This window comes from Dicentrarchus labrax, unplaced genomic scaffold (genome assembly GCF_905237075.1).
Source record: "Dicentrarchus labrax unplaced genomic scaffold, dlabrax2021, whole genome shotgun sequence".
Classification (NCBI taxonomy): Eukaryota; Metazoa; Chordata; class Actinopteri; family Moronidae; genus Dicentrarchus; species Dicentrarchus labrax.
The window spans coordinates 6,612,392-6,635,050 of record NW_026136707.1 but is presented as its reverse complement, the minus strand read 5'-3'; the positions used below and the strand labels follow the sequence as shown (position 1 = coordinate 6,635,050).

At 39.6% G+C, this 22,659-nt stretch overlaps 1 protein-coding gene across 2 annotated transcripts in view; it reads right to left on the bottom strand.

The window, feature by feature from the left end:
• Positions 1-22,659, bottom strand: part of LOC127366875 (mannosyl-oligosaccharide 1,2-alpha-mannosidase IA) — a 188,531-nt gene that overhangs the window by 3,041 nt on the left and 162,831 nt on the right. The window contains exons 5-11 of one of the 2 annotated variants that reach the window (XM_051406233.1): positions 18,941-19,034; positions 14,846-14,973; positions 14,560-14,653; positions 12,919-13,034; positions 8,868-9,087; positions 4,544-4,716; positions 2,189-2,304 (exon numbers count right to left, since the gene is read on the bottom strand). In XM_051406233.1, coding sequence (XP_051262193.1) covers positions 2,189-2,304; positions 4,544-4,716; positions 8,868-9,087; positions 12,919-13,034; positions 14,560-14,653; positions 14,846-14,973; positions 18,941-19,034 — 941 coding nt within the window. Of the gene's footprint in view, positions 1-2,188; positions 2,305-4,543; positions 4,717-8,867; positions 9,088-12,918; positions 13,035-14,559; positions 14,654-14,845; positions 14,974-18,939; positions 19,035-22,659 lie in introns of both variants that reach the window. The other variant, XM_051406234.1, reaches the window with a different exon arrangement.

Here is a 22,659-nt window from a genome sequence, read left to right as displayed (position 1 = left end):
TTTCAACAGGATTTTTCTGGTAGAGAAAAAAAAAATAGGATTCTTCAAAGACACCAAGTAGTCTCTTCAAGAAGTAAACCTCTCTAGGTAGGCAGCTTATTTATCCACTACAGCTGTCTTTCTGTATCTTCACATTAAAGGATAAGCTTGTAGCCCATAAATCCCAAGAACAAAACAAAATCAACAATAAATTTACTAACTAAAAAATATAGTGACAAATATTGTCTGTGTAGCTAAAGCATGATATTTCTCTGTGCCATTGAGCTACATTGTTGTCCAAAAATATTTAAAATAACATCAATGGGCCACACTGTTGCAGAGTTATATGTTCCCTCATTACCAGGAAGATGGGTATTAGTTTAGTTTGAGTCAATTCCACACCAAGGCCCCAAATGTGTATCCATCTTCTGCTAAAAATAGTCCCCAACAAATATTTAATATGTAATAACACCTGCATTCTGTAACAATCTGCCAAATTTTGCAATAAATAGCCTGAACCCAATATGTAATGTTTTTTTCCACATTGTGGCTGTTACAAAAGGTTGGAGTTGCACTTATGACCTGTATTTTGAATAAGCTGATTTTTTTTCATGGTCTTTTTGGGAAGCTCTGCCAAAAGACCATTGCCAGTAGTCAATGCTAGAAATAAAAGCGTGAATTAGTTTTTCTAGGTCTGCATTTGACATGAAGTTCCTGAATATAGCTGTATTTGTAAGATGATAACAGGGTAATTTTGTTACCTCTTTTATGTGGCTTTTATGTAAGATCTTTAATGCCAAGGTGGGCACCACAGGTCATAGGAGTCTAATATAAAGGTCCAGTGTGTAACATTTAGGAGGCTCTATTCACGGGTATATAAAAACCTGAATATCTGGGCATTGTTGTGTTTTTGTAGCCATTCATATCTACAGACGCTGCAGGTTGCCTTCCATTGGAGTCCACCATATTTCTACAGAAGGGACAAACCAAACACTGGCTCTAGATAGAGGCAGCTACCATAGTTTCTCTTTCACGCTTGGAAGACACAGCTCGTATAATGCGGCATATTATTACATTTTCTCCCACATTTATAATAACCACCACAATGCATGTATGTCATAATCTTTTACAAAACGCGTGGAAGTGAATTACATATTGTGTTCATGCTGTGTATTACAAAATGCAGGTGTTATTACATAATGTGTTGTTTTCAAAGATTGTCATAGGAATGGCCTTGGGGTTTAAGACGGGAAGTCTGAAAGTATTAAAGGACCAGTGTGTAGGTTTTATTGGCATCTAGTGGTGCAGTTTGCCTTTCCCGTTCTAAGCATATACTGTGGGAGACACTACGGTGGCTGCGAAAAATGCGAAAGGCCCTATCTGGAGCCAGTGCTTGGTTGGTTCATTCTGGGCTACTGTAGAAACATGGTTGTTCAACATGGCAGCTTCCATGGTATATTCAGGTGATTATACACTAATGAAAACACACATATGAATACTATATTATATTATATATAGCTTTTGTGTTATTTGACATAAACACAATTTAGAATAACACAAGTCTTAATCTTAATCATTGACCACATGTAATTATTTCCACCACAAGTGTCATGCAAGAATGCTTTGCAAGCTCAATCTAGTATTGAGATTAAGATTTTTTTTGTCATGATTAGTCACATCAGTTTTAAAGTGGATGCACATGAGAGAAAGTGTAACACTGGGTGAGGCACAGTCTCGTGGTAAGAGTTGTCTGGTGACTGCTGACCTGAATATGATTGCTGGTGCCTGTGTCTTCAAGAAAAAAGGCTTTTTACCCTCTACTAGCTGTGATACGACATGGCACCCTGAATTGTTTGTGTTGCTTAATGACCCAAAAATGAGAGGAGGTAAAATTGAGGCGTCTAACTGCACAGCATCAATTCGCCGTCTATGTTTCTTTTACACGTGAAATGAAGAATATCAGATTCAAAGTGTGATTGAAATCACCTCAGATGACTCCTGCACACTGGAATAGAAAGTGTTCATGTCTCATTCACATCATGAGTGTGCTTCATGGACAGAACAGATAATGGGCAGAGATGAATGCTCAGCATTCCACATTGGCTCCTATTTTATTTTCTCTATCTATGATGATTTACACATTCAGATTAAAGTGACATTCCCACATTCTCTTCACCAAAGGGGGATGTGGTGAAGAAATAGGACTTACTTGAGTGTCTCTGAGAGAAAGAAGCTCTGCTGCATGTTGTCATGGCTGACTGTCATGGTGTAAACATCACGGATCCCAGAGAAGCCAGACTCCACTCTGCAGTGCTGCTCCAGGGCCTGATGGGAGACAGACGGCAGGTTTGAATGTGTACATGTAGATTCAAAAACATTTTTTTCCGGACAAAGCAAACACCACTTCTTGCAGTTGCCAGCTTGATTGTATTAATTGTATGAATAATACTTCATTCATTGATTCATGTATATTTATTCACCCATTTAATCAGCTCTCACAGAGTGGCCTTTTCACTTCTGCACTGACAGGACCAAATATTATACAAACTATACAGAGGAAAATCACAAAGCATATGAGCAAAAGAATATTACCTATTCCTCTGATATATTGTAGTGCATAAAGAGAAAATCCTTTACTCAACAACACTCTGTCCATGTATATGTAAAGAAAGAGTAAATGATGGAACATGTCGAGCCCTTCAGCCGGCTCACAATTGAAGCCCAGCAATGCTAAATCTGACAAGGGCTAATGGAGAGTGGCTGAGCTAGCCAAGCGGATTAGCACATTATTACCCCTGCTACAAAGGGCTGGCTTATACGTGCTAATTAACAAAGACCCCGACGTGTTAATGCTTGATGTTCATGAAGAGAAGCGTTGTGCGCTGCTTTCAACCTTTGTGACCGATAATTAAAGGCCCGTCAAAGTCGTCAGCCTGATCTCTCCACTTCTGTGCGCACTAAATTAATGCTAAATCTATCATGCCAGCCCTCTACAGTTTACTACAGCTAATGTCCTGTCTATTGCCACATTAATAATGGTGCTCCCTACACAACCTTCACCTTCTACTAGTAGGATTGCTTGATCTACAAGCTAATGTATAGTGCCACACAATATCAAGGAAGCTGGTTGAGGGTAATTGAGGGTGTTAAAGGGGCTTGACATAATAGGTGAGTACAATTTATAAAATCAGAGTCCAAGCCACTACTAAGAGAGAAGTATATGGTACAAAATTACACTGCACTGTAACTCTCACTTAAATTATTCTTTGTACCTCATTCACCCCAAATATACATTTTCCCCCCTGTTTTGTACATCTGAAATGCCGTTGCACAACAAATGCAGAACAGCTGATTGAACGGAGCAAATACTGGTCAATAAATAACATTACATTAAGTGTTAGTTTATAATTGATTGTAGCCTTAATGTTGCAAGACTAGCTAGTCTCGCAAGTTTGTTTATAGTGCATCTTTAATAGTGCATACAGAGCATATTTCAGTTCATTTGGTCCAGTTTGTGTTCACACTGACTTTTCAAAAGTGAATCATGAGCTGTAAACACGAAGCCATATGGTCCTGACAGGCAACTCATTGATTGAACAGTTTTGGCAACTGTCGTCCTCCATCATCTGCATCTGCATTTGCATTCATGCTAAATAATAAATCTGCTCTTCTACAGTCATATGGTTGGCCTGTGCTGCTTTTACACCACCCTAAACAAACAGGTTAGGTGTGAAAGCCCCCTTAGTTTCATTTAGCTCTTTAGTTACTTTGGGGAAGCTGCCAAAAATTCTAAGGCAATAAGGGCCTGTCCTCACGAATACGCGGCCTCACCCAATACGATGTCGTTTCGAAAAAAATATCTGTAAACAAGGCGTCATTTCCAGAAATATCTGTGTCCACACGGATTCACTGACAACGACCCAAAACGCTGTAGTACATATGCCAGGCCTGTATGTGGTGCTGTGACGCGGCCACACCAATACACTAAAACCGGAAGAGAAGCCATGGAGCATGCGCTGTTTACAAACAAGTAGTAGTAGTCCGCCATTGTTGTTGTTGTTATGACGCGTCTAGCGACGGCGGCTGAGGTTAAAGGCTAGAGAGGCAGGGCTAATCCGTTTTCGCCGTCCAGACGACTCCGGGCAATCCAGCGTTTTCGGATTTTCCCACTCTGGGACCCATTTCCAAAAAATACAGTTTTCACACCCCGAAAACGCCGTATCCGTCTGGACGCGAGGCCGATACGATAAAGTATTTATCCGGATTTGAGAAAAACGTATTTGTGAGGACAGGCCCTAAGAGTATTGTGACGAGTACCGTAGTGGCCTGAATATAAGACAACCCTGATTTATAAGAGGAGCCCTTATTTTCCAACAGCTGTTGCAATTTGAAGATTTTCAGACTAGTCTTGTTGAAACTTTCCCTGAGATTAGTTCAAATAGTGATGCAATGGGCTAAACTCTAAGGGCCGGGTTATGATGCGTCTTTCCCCAGAAACAGGTGGGATTGTCTGATATTTGGGCTACTCCAGTAAATATTAACACTGTAGGTTGCTGTATCTCACCTCAACAGCCTCCCAACCCCACTCTCTGTACTTGGGGTCATGGGTCAGTCTCCACATGTACATGTAGCTCTCGATGACTTCTGGTCTCAAGATGTAATATCTGTCGTTTAGCCTGGTTGCTGTGGCTTCACCTCCTCCATCAAATCTGAATGCCTCAGGTCCCAGTTTGGTGGCTGATGAAGACAAAAATGAAGATGGAACAGTACATGAAAATCAAACAAGGATTTCTATTTTGCCCAATAATAATGTTTTCAACAGATCTGCTGTCCATTTCTAAATCATCGGGGGGGGGGGAATCACAGTGCATGCTCTTCTTTTCAAGTGAATGAACATAATATCTTAGTGTACAGAAAGCATTCAATTACTGTTATTAAAAAAAAAAGTTAAACAATTAAGAGTTGTCCAGATGGTCTGTGGGCTTCTCCTTTTCTCTCATTCTCCTTATTCTTCTCTCTACTTGCATTATTATATCTACCACAATTCAAGACTGCATAGCAAAGAGATTCTATACACAAAGTACAAAGGAATCTATTCTTGCCAAGGTCAGGACAGGAGCATTGGCATAGCAACATCTTACATTTAGAAACATGCGTGGAGTAGTTTGAAGTTGTATTATACCATGCAAGACAAGTCTGAAATTCTACATACTGAGCTTGATTTGCTTAGACTTTTTTCTCTGGCTTATCATATGTGATTTTGGCCAATCACTGTGTAGTCACTTGTAAAATTGGACCATGTTGGAGGAAGCAGGTTGTTTGAGGTCACTGAGGGTTTGTGAGTAGCTGCATCCGATTGGACCAGGCAATCATCTTGAAATAAGAAGTCAGTGTGATAGACAGCAGGGCCACCCGGTCAGCTAGTTCATTATAGTGTGTGTGAGTGAGCAGTGGACAAGCAAGACAAGGAGACTACTTACTGTTCGAAACAAACCCACAGACTTTACTATACACATAATCACTGTCTAAAATGGTAATGACTGGGAGGAAAGTAGGAAAAACAGGTGACCATTAGTGTATGTTGGCTGAATGTCAGTAGGAAGAAAACCTGGAAAACCTTAACTGCATAAAGAATCAAGCCTTTTTTTAAAGGTCCAGTGTGTAACATTTGGCAACATTGGCAGAAATGGAATATAATATTCATAGGTATGTTTGCATTAGTGTTTAATCACCTGAATGTAGGAATCGTTCTTTTTGTTACCTTAGAGTAAGCCACTTTTATCTAGAGACCCGCAGGTCGCCTTCCATGGAACCACCATGTTTCTACAGAAGCCCAAAACGGCCAAACCAAAGACTGGCTGTGGATAGGGCCTTTAGTGTTGTTTCTCCTACACACCTTACAGCCCGTTCTCATTGTCATCAAATACGGACGCGAATGGCGTTCATCCAGTTGCAATCTGAAACTTAACAACTAGATGTCACGCAACTTTCATCATTTCACCCTTACCTTGCAAATCATTACTAGCTTGCATTTTTCTCTGCTATTGTTGGCCCATTGCTGCATTTCTTTGAACATTACTTCCACCTGTAGATCAGTGGAACACCCATTGGCAGGTGTGTGCATCGCCTGCATGCACATGTACGTGTAAGTATGTTTAAAAAACCTCAAACCACTCATAAAACAACTGCTCCATAGCACTACTAGAGATCAAAAACCATTGCCTTATTAAATTCAGCCCAATTTACGCCTTCACAGCACAACATTTCAACACCTGTCCCGCCACAGCTCAGTCCAACTGAAACACTTTTCATTACAGCTTTCTGGTTTCTAAACCTTTCTGGCCCCTTTCCACTCTCTGTTTTCTGCTTCCTGACTGCCTGTTTTGAACTAAATAATCCTCTGGGCTGTAGATGCTTGTGATTGGAATTCAAACACTAATTCAGCAGAGAATCATTGGTTGTGCAGACAACACAATTGATTTTTCAATTGTGTTTGTGAATAGCACGCCTGCGTCAAACACAATTTAGTGAGTCTCCGGATTTCTTTAACCTGTTTAGGGAATTGAATAACAACCTTTTACACCAATATACATTTTTGGTCTAAACTATGTTATCTTTTAAAGCATGTAGGCTTATTAACAGCAATTATGCTAAAGTCTCAGTCTAATCAAGCTCAAAGAGGTGTAGAGGAAATTATATTAAAAAAACTGAATAATAAGGACTTGGAAATCCTGGGACAGCTATTTCATTGGCTTCAAGGGTGAAATTCAATAACTGCATGATAAAAGGGTCATCATTTTTAAAAATAAATAAAGATTGAATGAATTGGAACTAACTTCACTTCAGAGTTCAAGATTGAACCCTAACATTTATGGAAATAACCCTGTCCACATTTTTTGCTTTTTGCCTCAGCACATAAATACATTTTGCCAGGTAATATCCTCCTTACTTTAGATAAAATATTTATATTTGAGCAGTAGTTAGAATTTAGAATAAGTCACAGCTACGTGATATATGCTGTCAGTCTCTTTCAAGTTACTCTATTGTACATCAGCTCTTACGTCTCAATAGTAGAAATACACAAAGTTAAGCATTAAAAAACTATTACCACTTTTTCTCTAAAGCCAATAACCTTTTCCTCTTCCTGCTGCTTCTTTTTGAGAGACCCATTTTCCAGCATCAGTCTGTTGCTGTGAAGATGGCAGAGATCCAGAAGAGCAGCAGAAGGAGAGTCTTCATGGTATCAGTATTTAAGACACAGCTAAATAGTAGCCACTTTACGTACATGCAAGAGCAAATCTCAGAGTCTCTCTTTCCCGCAGACAGCTAATCCAAGAGCTGCTAAGCACCATCCGTTCCTTTTTAATGAGTGAAGAGAAACCTGGTGGATAACTATGAAAGAGAAAGCCAGAGAAGCCTTTTGGGCCTACAGATCAAAAGTATTCCAAGCGCATCAAGGAACCTGTTATGTGATGAGTCACATTAGCTTGCAGGAGAAGCGAAGGCGAATGAACACTTGGAGGATGAAGCTGCACAGCCCACCCAACAGTGGAGGATGGGGCAAAAAAAAGCTTGAAATTAGCAGGAGAGATTATTGTCACGGCCAAGACAGATGCCAGGGCAGAGAGAAGATCAAACGAAGGTCTTTCCAAAAAAAATGTGGGCAGGCTTGTAGCTGGCAACTACTGTATTGCTCTCTTTTTAATCCTCGCTTTCTTTCTCCAGGGTTCAGTCTGCGAGTACAACCGTATCAGTCCTCCTCTACTTTCCCCTTATTTACAGGTCGGAACCACAGTAAATTTGCAAGTGGATTTTATCACAGTGTTTACTCTTCCATACTTTAGCTCCATTCACTCTTCTTGTCTTCTTTCTTGTGATTCTTTCTTCTGAGTTACACCAAAAGTGTGATTATCAGTATCGAACACACTTTGCACCGCCATGACTGCTGCCTACAACGGTGAGAATAACTGAGAACTTTAATTCTTCGTTGCTCCTTATTAGGCCTGTCGTCTCTCTGTTGAGGTGAAGCCACCAAGAACGATTCTCCTTTTCAGGCACGGCAAAATTAAAACGCCTGGGGCCCTTTTAATTTACATCATCGCTCTCCTACACTCACAGTTTTCTTACTCTGAATGCCACCATAACCTTTTCTTAATAAGACAGATGCAGTGTACCACAACAATGATGAACCATAAAATTTCACTGTTTTTTTTTTTTTTTAAGCTGAGCCAATTTGTGCTATGTTGAAAAACAGAATTATTTCAGTCTTAAGAGAAGCTTATGAATTGAATTTTTTAAGACTGTAACAAGCTTTAAGCAAGATCACGGCCGCTGGCATCTTGCGCTGGTGACGTGATTTAGTGCCGTAGTATCAAGGGGCCCATACACCCTGGCCAACTCAAGATTGTGTTGCATTAGTCTGACAAGCTAGCAGCTAGTAATAGATGAAATAAAGCCAAAACTTGAAAAAGGAAAGTGTCTTAAAATCCCCAGTGATGATGGGGCGCCTTGATAGTTCCCCTGGTAGACCTTTCACAGCATGTACAAAGGCTCTTATTGCAGTGGCCTGCATTCGATTTTACCTGTGGCCCTTTTCTGCATGTCATCCCCCCACTTTTCCTGTCTCTCTTCAGCTGCTTCAGCCTGTGTCTAATAAAGGCTACAAAAATCCCCAAGGATTCAGGAAAGGCCAGTGCATTGATCATGACCTTGTTGTGGTAAAATCACAGATAAAATCCTCTAACCAAAACTCCTACTCCTACATGATCTTTCAGTTTGACATAGCACATTTTGTATCCAAAAGAAAATGAACAGAAAAGGTCTCTCATCCGCCGCACTCCTCCTGCACAACATTGAGCCTCCTCAGCTTCTCTGACATTTCCACTCACCTGAGCGAGTGTAGCTCTCATGGCATGTGTGTGTGATCTCAGCAGCCAGGTCCAGGTAGTGTTGCCTCTTCTCTGGTGCACCATCATCAGCCCCAATGCCGATCATGCCCCCAGAGAAGCAGGCCAGGTGGCCCATCTTGTGATCCAGGATCCCTCCCCTCCACTCGGCCATGTAGGTGAGACCACCAGGTGACTTCTGTACCAGGTTGGCTTCAATCGCCTGCAGCAACACACAGACAGGATACTTGTATATGTACTGGCCATTAATTATTGACATACTGTGCCACATTATTGTGACTCCTTGGTTGATTAGGATTCTTTCACCAATGGTTTCGTCCCTGTCTACCATTAACAGCTTTACATTCTGTACTTGAAGGTTCAAACTGCAGCAGCAATGTTGTGCATTCCTTAGTTATATTCAGGAATCTGACCAGGCCTTGATGTACCCAAGGAGAAAGTGAGAGAAAATATTTACCACCAACAAATACAGCACTGAAGGAGATTGTTTTGTGTTAAACCTAATTGTTTCCTGAGACCTGAGAAGTGTCCATATCTAACATCTGCAAGGACAGTTGGATCTTCACTGTTTAGCCACCGTTTGCAGATATGATTTGGTGCCCTCTCTGCCTAAATGTAATCTCCACTTCAGCTGTCTCCAAACCTGTTCAGCTGTTTTCCCCACAAAATTTGGGCACTTTTTTTTTTTATAGTACTTACAGCATATCTAATAATGGGTGTAATTGTTTAGCATCATTGATATTGCCATGTATTAATATTACATATCACAGCTGTATCCAAGCAGATAATCTACACAAATTAGTTTTATTCAAGGTTAATGTACTCATTTACTACTCTAATAACTACTTAAGCTACCCCACTGGGTTGGATTCCCCTTGAAAGAGGTGGTGGAAACACTACCACTTTTATACACAGGGGCCAGAATCAATATAAAATAAAACTTTCTTGTAGCTACTTAAAGTAAACTCTCTGAATATTTCTCCCACCGCTACCACCTACCACGTCGTAACTGTGCTGCAATGAAGCTAGTTGACACACAAACTAGACTGAGATGTAACTTCCCAAATTAGTTTTGATCTGACAGCGATCATTTAAACAATTCAGATGGAATTGCATGTTGAACCACGAAAGATGCACCTTTCTAAATTCCCAACAGGGCTATCTTTTCACTGTGTTTTCTATGAAGGCTTGTATATGTGGAGACTCTTTACACACATAAGGGAAGATTTAAACATGCCTGCTACACTGTAAATTTCTGAATTTATATGGTAAATTATGTATGTATTGTATAACAGGAAGTCAACCCTCTGAGGGTTTCCACCTGATAGCCTGTGAAAAAGAGGTCCTTTTAATAAAAGATTTAAAAAGAAAAACGAAAGACTGATGGAGGAGGCCGAGAAAAGGAAAGGAAGGTTTCTTTTTTCTGTTTGCAGCTGTGCTTCTTGTCAGTGGTTTATGTTTTATAAGACAAAATATTACAGCTAGAAGGCCATTTGATGAGATTGTTTCTGAATGACTCATCACTCTCTCTCTCTCTCTTTAAAAAGATTCTGTTTTTTTTCTCTACCTCCAACCCATTCTGTCTGGCTCGCAGCTCATTTTGCATTTGAATTTAGGTTTATGATATTCAGCAGCAACACCCCACAAAGTGCTGATAATTAAGTGTAAGTCTTATCATTCATTATTTTTTGTCTTTCTTTAACTGCTCTTTCAGGATGAGTTTGAAAAGGAAAGACGAGGAAATTAAGACCCCCTCTTTCAAATTTACACGTGAAGAACATTTGTTTTTGCTGAGTTGGATATTTTAATTCCAAATTACCTTGTGAGTGAGAATGAAACAATTCCCTCGTACCGCTGCTATATACTGTATGAGAAACCTTTCATGCTAAATAAGGTTTGATTAAGATGCAACCTGCTATAACTGAGGACAAAACAAAGTAATGTGTATAATATGAAAGCTTATAAATTCCATGTCCTCAGAAAAAGCATTTTTCTTGAGGGCGTAGACTGATCATTTTTCTACTAATTAGCTGTTGTTAGCAGTAATCATGGCATAGGATAATTGGAAAATGTTCTCTCATTCAACACTGTTTTAATTAGTAATCTACTTTTATTTGATTGCCAAAGATAATGAGTTGTGCTACGCCTTCACCTTAGATCTCTGTATAAACATACAGTATATAACCTAATCTGATAGTGCTGGGGTCCATGGCCATTTAAATAACCAAGTCACAGGGGAGAAAGAGAGTCTGTAATTAGTAGTTATGCCTCTGGCTTGACCCTCTGATGAGAACTGAGGAAATTTCAATGGAAATCTTAACTTATTGTCTGGGATACTGTAATTGCAGCCAGAGGGAATGTGCTTTACTCTGACATTATCTCCATTAAAGAGGAAAACAGATGGCTCCGGGTGTATTTTTTATGCATGTGAATACTGTGCAGTGGGTTCACATGCATGGATTTTTTTTCTGCAGACAGTATTTTACATTACATTATATAAATACACAAGTCAGTTGCCATCTAATCAGAGCTCTAATCACATTACGCAGTACCAGGAGTCTTTTCTTTTTTATGTTATTTTCCTTACTTTCCCTTATGACCATTCCCCTAAGAATATCTGTCACAAAAGTACTGCTACTGTATATAATCATGGTATGGTGCTTTGAATAAAAGCATCCACTCTAATTCTACACCCATTTTTGAAGATGCACTGAATTTACATAAACATTTGTATATCTATGCATAAAAGCCCTGGGTAGAGTAACATGTTTTGCATTATCACCCCATTATTATTATTATTATTTTACACAGTATAGCCACTTTCAGAAATGAATCTTGTCATGCAAATGTGATGGCAATTTAACATATTAGTCTAATGAACAAATAAGCATCTGAGTCACTTTTCACTTAAGGGTTCAGTGTGTAACATTTACGAGAATCTGTTGGCAGAAATTTATTATAATATGCATAACCATGTTTTCATTAGTGTATAAACACCTGAAAAAAGAATCATTGTGTTTTTGTTACCTTACAATGAGACGTTTTTGTCTACAGACACTGCAGGTAGCCTTCAATGGAGGCCGCCATGTTGAACAAACTACTACTACTTCAACAGTAGCCCAGAACGGACAAACCTAACATTAGCTCTGGATTGCCTTTATCATGCGTTTCGTGGCCTCTGTAATTTCTCCTTCTCCCTCAGAAATGGAGGGTGATGCTAGGGAGTTACAATCTGCAACTGCACTGCAAGATACCACTAAATCCTACACACTGGCCCTTTAAAAGTAATGACAGATGCTATTAGATAGGACATTGTTGTAAAACCAACAACAGTAGTAATCAGATAAGCACTAACTCTGTATTTTAATTTCTGCAAACTCCATGGATAAATTAACATCCAGCAAAACTCTTTACATACACCATGTGAGCAAACAGGAATTAAACATGGGCCCCAACTTAACATATTGTGACTCCATGCTTGTGCGCTGTCGGAACAGTTGTGCTCACATTAAGGCTCCAACTGCGAAATACTAAATAATAAAAATCCATCTCTAATGCAGCCTGCGTGAGGACAGAGAAAGCTCTTCTATTCTTCCTTCTTATCATGTATTATTTTTTAATTCAAAGCTCCCCCTCGCACACTCCAAATACCGCTCAAGCATTGTGGCTCTTTCCGTATAAGTGCTGTCATGTCTGAATAAAGCCGTGAGGAATATTTAGGTAACTGACACCTTAGTCTGAATGACAAAAAGCATTCACTTTAACAGATGAATGAAGCCATGTATACCAAGACTGCTGCATGCTTCACTCAGCCTTTAACTGTCCACTAAAACTTAAAGCAATGTACTGGCTGTCCTCTTATTGTTTTGTGTAACAGTTTGTCTTTTATTTGTCTTGGGTGTTAAGCATTTTGTGCACTTTGTTTGATCAAAGGCTCATGCAAATAACTGTAATTATTATTATTTTATCTAACAGAGCTATGGCTGAGCAGACCCATCACTCTGTGTGAAATGTAAGATTATAATGTTCATACCTCCAGCGCACCGTAGTACATCTTCTTCGCGTCGTCGTCTGTCTTGTCTGACATCAGATATGATTTGATCAGATACTCGTAGAAGCTATCCCCGAGGCCACCGATGGAAACATGATCTAAGATGAGGAATGGGAGGGAAACAGGGTTGTATGGAAATATTCAGCAGGGTCACACACAGGTCTTTCAGGATGTCATTGATTAATCCATCCATTTTATGCTGCTTACCCAGGTCCCCATTGCATTAATTTAATGAATTATTGTTATATTCTGCTGGGAAGTACTGAAAAATATCATATAATAGTAAATAATTCTAGGCCGTCCCCACTGGTTTTCCATCATACTTTAGTTCTTTGGCCGGTATGATTGTGAAACGGGTATTAAATTGAATTCTTTATGGTATTAAAAAGGTTTTAAAAGTCTTAAATTTAACTTGGGGAACACTGCAGAAACCCTGTTATTCCATTCACAAATCAAGTCTTACAAGCCACCATATCTTACTAACTCATATCTGGTTTGCTGGAATCACAGTGTTACAAAACCTTTAGTGTCTTGTGGTAGAACATCCAAAACAGGCAACTCCATTCTTACTGTTGTCTCCATTTTGTCACTCTCACTTGGTTTTCTGGGTAATTTGTGGTATGCATGATCACAGATTGTGAACCCACACTCTCTCTGTTCACTGATGGTAGAAAATAGTTTATTTGAAAGTTAAAACCTAAATTATGTAACACACTTCAAGCATGTGAGTGGAAATTGAAACAAGTGGCTGTTGATTTTCCTCCTGCCCGCTCTTGAGTCCACATTCAAATTCATAAAGATGAATATGATATTGCAGTGGAGGCGTGCATGACTCTAAATCCACCATCCACTCATGCTCATTGCATGCACACCTGTGCAGACTCCCCCGCAAGGTTATCACAGTACTGCTGTGTTTGTCCTTGACACTGACAGATGAGGGAGGGCTGTGAAGCCAAGATTTCTTTTTCCTTTGTGGGAATGAATATATACAATTTTGCTTCTCTACATGCTCACCCACAACAATTAGCCTCTGTAATCATCAGATTACCACCTTTTCAGTCCCAACCTCGTCTTATCCCATGATTTTTTTTCACCTCCTTTCAGGTAAATCGGAAAGATCCAATTTCCTGAAGTAATTGAATTCATTATCATTTTAATAACCCAGAGCAATGGGAGTCATATAGCCATTGCTATGAGCCTGATATTAAAAATGAAAGGAAATAGACGGATGGGTGGATGACACAGATGAGCAGCTAAAAGAGCTTTGACACGTGAGGTGACTCAAGGTCTGTCAGAGCCGTGAAAGCCAAAGGAAAGACTCAGAAATGGGGATAATGTGAAATGATTTGAATTCAATGAGCTCAAAGTCTTGTACTGTAATCTTGACCCACCTTGGGAAAACACAACTATTGTAATACTTTAACAAAAATGACCTTTGTAGGTCAGCTCAGAGATCGATGTGTCAAAATAACACCTTATGTTTTTTATAATAATGTAAGAGAGGTATTGACCTTGTCCTTCCTTCATTACAAATTAAACTGTTACACACATTTCTCTATAACCCAGATTTACCCATAATCATACAATTTCACAGATGTTTAAGGAGAATGACACAGTACTTACGTTGGACCCAGTTGCCGCTGACAGGGCTGAGGAAGTTGGGGTACAGCCCGTGGGGTTTTTCAATCTTGTTAAGTACTTTTCTGATGTTCATCACCTGCAAAGACACCATGGTACAAAAGAATGTCATCTGGCTATTGCACTGCCATTGTTTTGCACATTTAACTTTATCATCGCTTCAAGGCTGGAAAGCAAAAATGGTAGTTCATCAGAAATCAGTACTAACAGTAAAATAGCAGTAAATTGTCCTGCAAAGTGGAACAGGAAATGTTATCCATATATATTGCACCTTCTCTGTGTAGATTGAATTCCTGGAGAGCTCCGTCAGATGGACGAATTCAAGGTGAAGGGTCCCAAACTCAGCCAGGATACTGCTCCCGGCTGAGGCCCATCCCCAGCTCCAACTGGTGCCACTGCAACAGAGACAACATGCAAACAAGTGGAGTAAGTATCATGGCTGTCACACAGGCATCTACAGGTACAAACACGTTTTTAGATGACTGTATGTAAAAGTAAATACCAAAGGTGGCAGAGCATTGCATTTAGGGACTGGTGACATTGGGATGGTTCTATCACTGTGTCTCTTCACACTGTAGGTGTTACTGACCCTGTTAGTATTCATGCCATCAAATTCTTATCAAGGAATATGCAACTTATCATGGTGTGTATATGACAACTGGTATGTTATGACAGACTAAATAAAAGTGCCACTGGTAAATGGGTACAGTCTACATTCTTCGTCTAATACAGCACAATGTTCTGAATTTCATGTGAGTTAAAAGTTTTACAGTCAATTCCAGTTTCATAAGATCCTCTTGTATCAGCCGGCCTGTTGTTGTGAACTCCAGCCAACCAGTACAATAGTTCTTTCAGTATTTTCCACTTAGGAGTGATTCTGTCTCAGTTATAACACTGAACATCATATTCAGAACATGCTGCAGCTGATCAACATTGTAGAACTGGTGGACCTTTTGGCCTTCTGTACTCAGAGTCTGCTTAATGCATCACGACAGACAGACTTGGGTCTTACCTTGTATTCCCTTTTCAAATGGAAATCAATAACCTTCACTGTATGTCTCCAGAGATCTGTATAATGTATTCAATCCAAAGTATATTGATCTATTTGAACATTTAACTATTGTCATTTATACCATGTATCTTCCTCCTAAACTCACTCTTCCTCGATTATAAAGCAACACACTAGAGCTAAAAACAATTAGATGAGTAGACATTTAGCATTTAACAGAAAATGAATCAGCAACAATTTTGATGATTGATTAATCATTTACAAGTTAACTTGTCAGTTGACATATTCTGGAATACCATAAACATTAATTACAACATGTCAGGCAAATTAGCTGCTAAAAATAAACTCATCAGAAGTCTGCGTGAATTAACCTTTACCATCATCTACCATGAAGAAAGTTTACTGTTGCCTGCCGTGATTGATGTTTGTGTTCATGTTTCATTAACCTCAACCTGAAACTCACCAACGCAACAACAAATTATGTGTATTCACAGTGCAATGACAGCTTCAAAAAGTTACCTTGAAACTAAGAACATCAAGGTCAGAAACACATGACACACTTCAGCTTATTTCCTTAAGGCAGTGTGGGTAATATCACTCTGCAAATCTAATTCTCTGCAAATGCGTAGTCGCAGATACGGAGCTCTAATGCCCACCTATGATTACCTGAGGCAGAATGTACTACTAGAATGACTTCACATATCCTTTAATAGATGCTAGAGAAGATCAGACATCCGGTAATGAATGAAACTGAATTTGTTAGAAGGGAAGAAGATGGAGGCAGAAAAAACAGTGGGAGGTGGCTGGCATGTGAGGGCAGAGAGGAATCAAAAGAGTTTGCTATGCTGATGAATGCATCCATTAAAAGTTTGGGGGCTGCATCATTAGAAGCTCTGGCTCGAGTCACATCTGATTCCTCCTTTAAAGATAATCAATCCAAGAATCAAAGCGGAGGTGCAGGGTGGAGGGTGTTATCTGTTATTACAAGCAATAAACCAACTAACCAATATTGTCATTATCGATTAAAAGGCAGATTATTTTCTGGATAAATCTTTTGAGTCCATTGTCCAAAACCTCAAAGGTCCAGTGTATAACATTAAAGAGGATCTATATGGAATAAAATACTCATAGGTGTGTTTCCATTAGTGTATTATCACCTGAATATAGGAATCGTTATATTTTCGTTAGTGCCATGCAGCCACCGTAGTTTCTCCTGCACACTTTACAGCCTCATTCCCAGGTCATCAAATACAGACGCCAGGGGTTTTCAGTTAGCTGCCGTCTGAAACTTCACCGCTAGACGCCACTAAATCCTACACACTGGACCTGTAAGATATTCAGTTTTGTCCCATAGGAAAAATAAAACTGGGAAATCCTCATAATTAAAAAGCACGAAGTAGAACATGTCTGACATTATTGCTGGGAAAATTACTTAAATCAATCGTTCCAGCACTTAAAAAGAAAACAATTGACCTTCTAGAGATATATTAACGATGTGTATGTACTTAAACTAGTATTTATCAAAGAAGAATAAGAAGAATATCTTGTGAAAATGTGCACACCTCACACATACGTACACCCGGTTTTGGATGCAGCTGTAGATGAAATGATAAGGAGGAGATGAAACATAAGCTGTAACCTATGGAAACTGATGTTGAAAGGCATTTCTACATCTACACCTGCATTCGTTTCCGCAATGATTGAGATTTATAAAACCGTTTCAGCTTTATGAATGTAATGAAAACTATTTTCACCTAAATGTTGCCATTTGATGAGCATTTAAGAAAATACCTGGCACACACTGTAAGAGCTAACTGAACCCCCCTGTGTGCAGAGAGCTCACTGCCTGTTTATGTCCTGTTATGCACTGCATATGTTCTCTTCTGAAGTGACGTATATGTGTGTGTGTGTGTGTGTGTGTGTGTGTGTGTGTGTGTGTGTGTGTGTGTGCGCGCTAATGTGGATACACCTGTTTGTGTGCCTCCATACACCCCACATGACCACACTATGGGCAGCCTGGTTCCTCCTGCCCATCTGTACCACAGACCCATGTTGGTGATGTAGCAGGAATTAACTGTAGAATAAGGTAATTAAATCTGCCAGCAGCTGTCCGGCTTGGCTGGTGGGTTAATTGGTAGCAGGTGGATGACAGAGGTGCCAGGAAGTTTCTTTTAAGATTAGGAAATGAGGGGAAGAGCAGCGTTTTATACTGTAAAATGTACCAAGACAGACATGAAAAGAGTTTGACAGTTAAAATTTGGCTAAATAACTTCAACTAAAAATGACAAACATGGCTGTATGAGTGTAGTATTTTAGATCCAGTCCCACAAAACACTTCATCAAACTGAATAATGGTGTGAAGTTATTTCCCTGTTGTTAATGCATTGTACTGTGTGTTGATAAGGAAACACAGTGGTAAAGTCAGGCTGTGGATGTGTAGGCTAGCGATGATAATTTGACTGTTACAGTCACTGACACAGAGCTGTTATCAGCACTCATCAGTTCGATTTTTCCCCCTGTAATCTTCTTCATGTCTTATTTCAGTCTCACGATAAGATTTTTTAAATTAAAAACAAGGGGCAGATTTGTTGTCCTGTCTTGCTTAAAAAAAGGTCAAACCCAAATTTAAACACAAAGAGGACCTGAAATTCATGGTGAAATTGCTCTGAAAATGAAAATGGGTTGAAGTTGTGTTGCGTGACCGTGGCATTAACAAGATCGTGTCAATAAAGATTTTAGATTAGAAAGGTAATGGTTCAGAACAGATTAAAAATTAACACAACTCATTTAAAACATGCAAATATTATTCATATGATCTTCCAAAGTGTTTGTGAACACAGATTAATTCTTATCCAAATGTCATCATCATTGTAAAGCACAGCCTGCTCCATTGTCAGTAAACACAGACTGTGGACCCGTTTGTCTAGACAACTTTCTGTTTTTTCCCTTTCAAATTCACTTTTATCAAAAAGTCATATCAGCAAATTCAGGCAGACCATATTGGTACCGTCAATCACAGATCTGGATCTACTTTGTTCTTTCTCTCTTCTTTAGACCAAGTAAAAGTCTATTTTTATGTGCCAAGCTGGTCCGAGGCATCACAATAACTGAAAGATGAAATTCTGTGTTGTAACATTAGAGGATTAGAGGAGGGGCTCAATACAATATTAGCATATTTCCTATTTGTTGACAACTTGCATGTCGGCTCACGTTTTTTAATTCAACCTCTGCTTCCGGTTGCCAAGATGAAACAAACTGCATGAGCGCTGATTAATGCAAGCCAGCGTGATTACTTGATATCGTCTTTTATCGGGGATGCAGGACAGTTGGAGGTGAAGCCTGGCACTGAGACTCACCTCCCCAGGTTGATGACTCCTCGGGGGATTCCAGTTGGCGTGTTGAAGGCAGGCAGCAGCTTCTCTCCCAGCTCCAGTACTTTTGACTTGAACACCTGGAAATAAAATAAAATGGCAACTTGGTAAATAGAGTGTTTTATCGTTGTTTTTGCTTGTATGTGAAGCCTAAACAATAGCAGATATATATATTTTACAATCTCATCCAAGCTTAAAAAAATCTCTGTCACAGGCTAGAAATCACAGGCCTGCACACATTTCCCCTCAGCGTTCCCTTTAAAGCTCATTATGTGAAACATAAGGCCCGTTACAACAGGACTCCAGCAGTATTTAAAGCAATCTCGTCGATGTAATCCACAACAGTCTATTTAAAACCACACATCATCCCCATCTCCACCGGCCAGTTTCTCCGAGGCCAAGGCTGCGAAAAGTTAATGTATAATCTTAAGAGCTAGATTATCAGTCACAAAATCTCTATTAGCCAGTGGGAACAATGTTGGAAAAAAGGAAAAATTAAAGGGAGTGGAGTGAGATATTGAAATCCTGACAAAGAGAGAGACGTCTGAGGAGACAAAAAAAGGGTTGAGGGGAGCAGAGCAGAGGTGGGAGGAAAAGGGGAGATTCATAAAAGAGACAGAAAGCCTTTGAGACAAGGGAGAGTAGAGAAGGTGATTGAGAAGAGACAGACATGGTATACGGAGGGAAAACAGTCTAGCGAAAGGCAAAAAGCAGTCAGAGAGAGTTTGTGAGCATGGCAACGGTGTGGAGCAGTGACTCAGCAGAAATACTGAGGAAGATGAAGAGAAAAGGGAAAAACAAATTGCAGTCAGACAGGTAGAAACCACTGGCCTTCACTGTTAGGACTGTTCTCATTGTACGTCTTTGTAGTCTGAAAATAATGACTTTTATCTTAGTAACTATTACTGTATATCCACTGATAGAATATATTCATAGTGATGTGTCTCTTTCTCAACGATTGGCACCACAAAACACATGCAGTACATGCACACATCTCACAGACCATACATACATTATGTACACAGCCTATTCAGAAGTCTTCTCACTCTTGTGCTTAACGTGCCAGTTTCACAGCCAGTAGCTGCAGTGTCCTCTTAAAGCCTACCCATGAGCCTTTGCATGAAACACTCATGCATGTTATTGGAGTTCAGAGCGACCCCTGTGGCATTTAAACAGCTCACAAAAAAAAAAAAAACACCATCACAGACTGTCTCACTGACAAGAACAAGGGTTGCTAAATAGTTGGAAAGTAAATAAATGAATACATAGATGATTGACTGAATGAACAAACAGACTAGCTATTGAATTAACTACTGCAATTTCCAAAAATTGCAAGAGCCTGCCCTTTTTTTTATCTTACAAACAGGCCAGTGTTTCATGCAGGCTGGTAAATAAGATATTCTGACAGATGCTGTCAGAAGATGTAGTCTGCTCTTAATAGCGAATGCTTGGCCCACAAATAAAGCTGCAAGTTGGGCAAAATCCTTCATTACTTTCCAGCTGTTGACTTAAACTGAAAACCTCAAAGATTTCAATTTAAATAAATGTCTGTTAAGTTACTAACTATCGCCAAATAGGTAACACAATGGCAACTGAACCTTTGGCACACTGATGAAAGCCCTTGCAATTGAAGGATTACGGCATCTGGGTGTCTGTGGCGTCATTGCTGGGAAAAATCATGATGTGGCTCTCTTTCTTTTGGACTACTCTACCTAAATTAGGGACCACTGGTGGAATTGCAGATTTCCTGTTCGTCAGTCATCAGGTCTGAAAACATCGGGATCGTCTAGCGAGCTAGTTGTCATTAAATTACCTCAGAAAATACAGAAGCTAAAGTTAAAACCTATGACACTAGTTGGATATCTAATTGTCTAATTTAGCGCTGTTGAACTTGGCTCAAGCAGAGATATTGAACTTGACACACTGTTTGGATCTATAGGAAGTGAGGACCAAAAACACACCTGCAATTACTGATAAGAATGAGAATAAAAGGGTTTTGTTCGTAAATACTTTAAAATCAAAGTTTGGAAAATAATTTTTTTTTATTAAGCAGAAAACCCAGCTAGTCTGTTTCATCAGGGCTGTGTAGGTGTTTTGATCAGATTTGATTATTATTTGTTTGTTTGTACTTTTTACTATATAGTGCATTTTATGTATTGTCTGCTCTTTTATTTCAGTGTTAAGTGGGAAATCTACCCACTACATAGTGCCCCTCCCAAATGAAATAGTGCTTACGGCATACTTTCTGCCAACAACCCCACAATGTGTCACATTTTATAGCTGTGGAAAGTAATAGTGCGACGCTACACCTGCCAGTGATGACGTAAAATGATGAACTGTCCGTAAAGAGTAAACTATTGACTGCATATAATATGGAGAGTGCTGAGTGAGTCAGCGACCAGAAACCTGTCAATGGACGCAAAACCCTCCAACTGTCATCATATTCTCATTAAAACTGTGCTGAAATCGTGATTGGTGCACAAAAAAATGACATCATCTTTTTCCCCACTGAGCGCCGCCCGTTTTAAACCAGAGGAGAGGAAAACACAAACACAGAAATCTCTCAATTGAAATAACTCAAACCCAAAAAACAGAAATTGCAGACTGAAGAAAACCTCTTTACATTTTTCAAAGAAAGGTAGTGAGAGAAGTATTGGGTTATTCAGTATTAGTTTAAGAAATTGGGGAAAACAGCACTGTGATATTTTGTGTGTCTGTCTACAGCTCCCAGTACTCTTTTCTTACTCTTTCAAAAGGACGTGAGATGGGACCAGAGGGGCGTTTCACAGTCACTTGTTAATTCTGGCAGAATAATACAGAACAGTCTAATGTGTGTGTGTGTGTGTGTGTGTGTGTGTGTGTGTGTGTGTGTGTAGGTATGTGTTTGTGTGTTTGTGTATGTGCTACACTCCCTCTAGAGTCCCATGGCTCTCTATTTTATCAAAGAGAGCACTAATGACCCTCCGCTTGGTCCCATCTCTCCTCATCGGTCCTCTCTACCACCACTGCTGCTCAAGCAAACCAGAAGCCCAGAGGCGCGCACGCACATTCAAAGCAGACACACATACAGTTCAAAACAACACACACATACACACAAATTTGCTCTCATTTGTGTACGCTTGCATCATTTTGAATTTCACTACAGAAATATACTTTAGTTTGTGTAACCATGCACACACAGTAAACACACACACACACACACACACACACACACACACACACACACACACACACACACACACACAACTTTATTCTTTCTTGAATATAAAACACCTAAACACACTCACATAAAGTAACAGACAGGCATGAAGCAGGGGCAGCTGATTATATTGCAGTCATTTATTCTTGTTTGCTTGTTTATAAATTACTTGATTAATTATAGTAAAACCCCTTTGGCTGGCATCTGCTCTGTGATTTACTGTACGCAGCACACAAGCTAAATTAAGGGCCGTGTTCATAAATCTGTCTTCACTGACACACTGCTGGTCTCTTGTGCCACACTGAGAGCCTCCTCCAGCACGTGAGCTTCATTACTGAAGTGCTACTATAATTACACTTTGTGTCTTTGCACCGCCTCCTCATCCATCTAATAAAGCAAAGCTATCAACAAATTCCAAGACTGTTTATCTTCACATTTTGTTGTTTTTTTTAACTTCTCTTCCTATCTGATAAGATGGCAGAACAGTGAAACTCAGCGAAGACCAA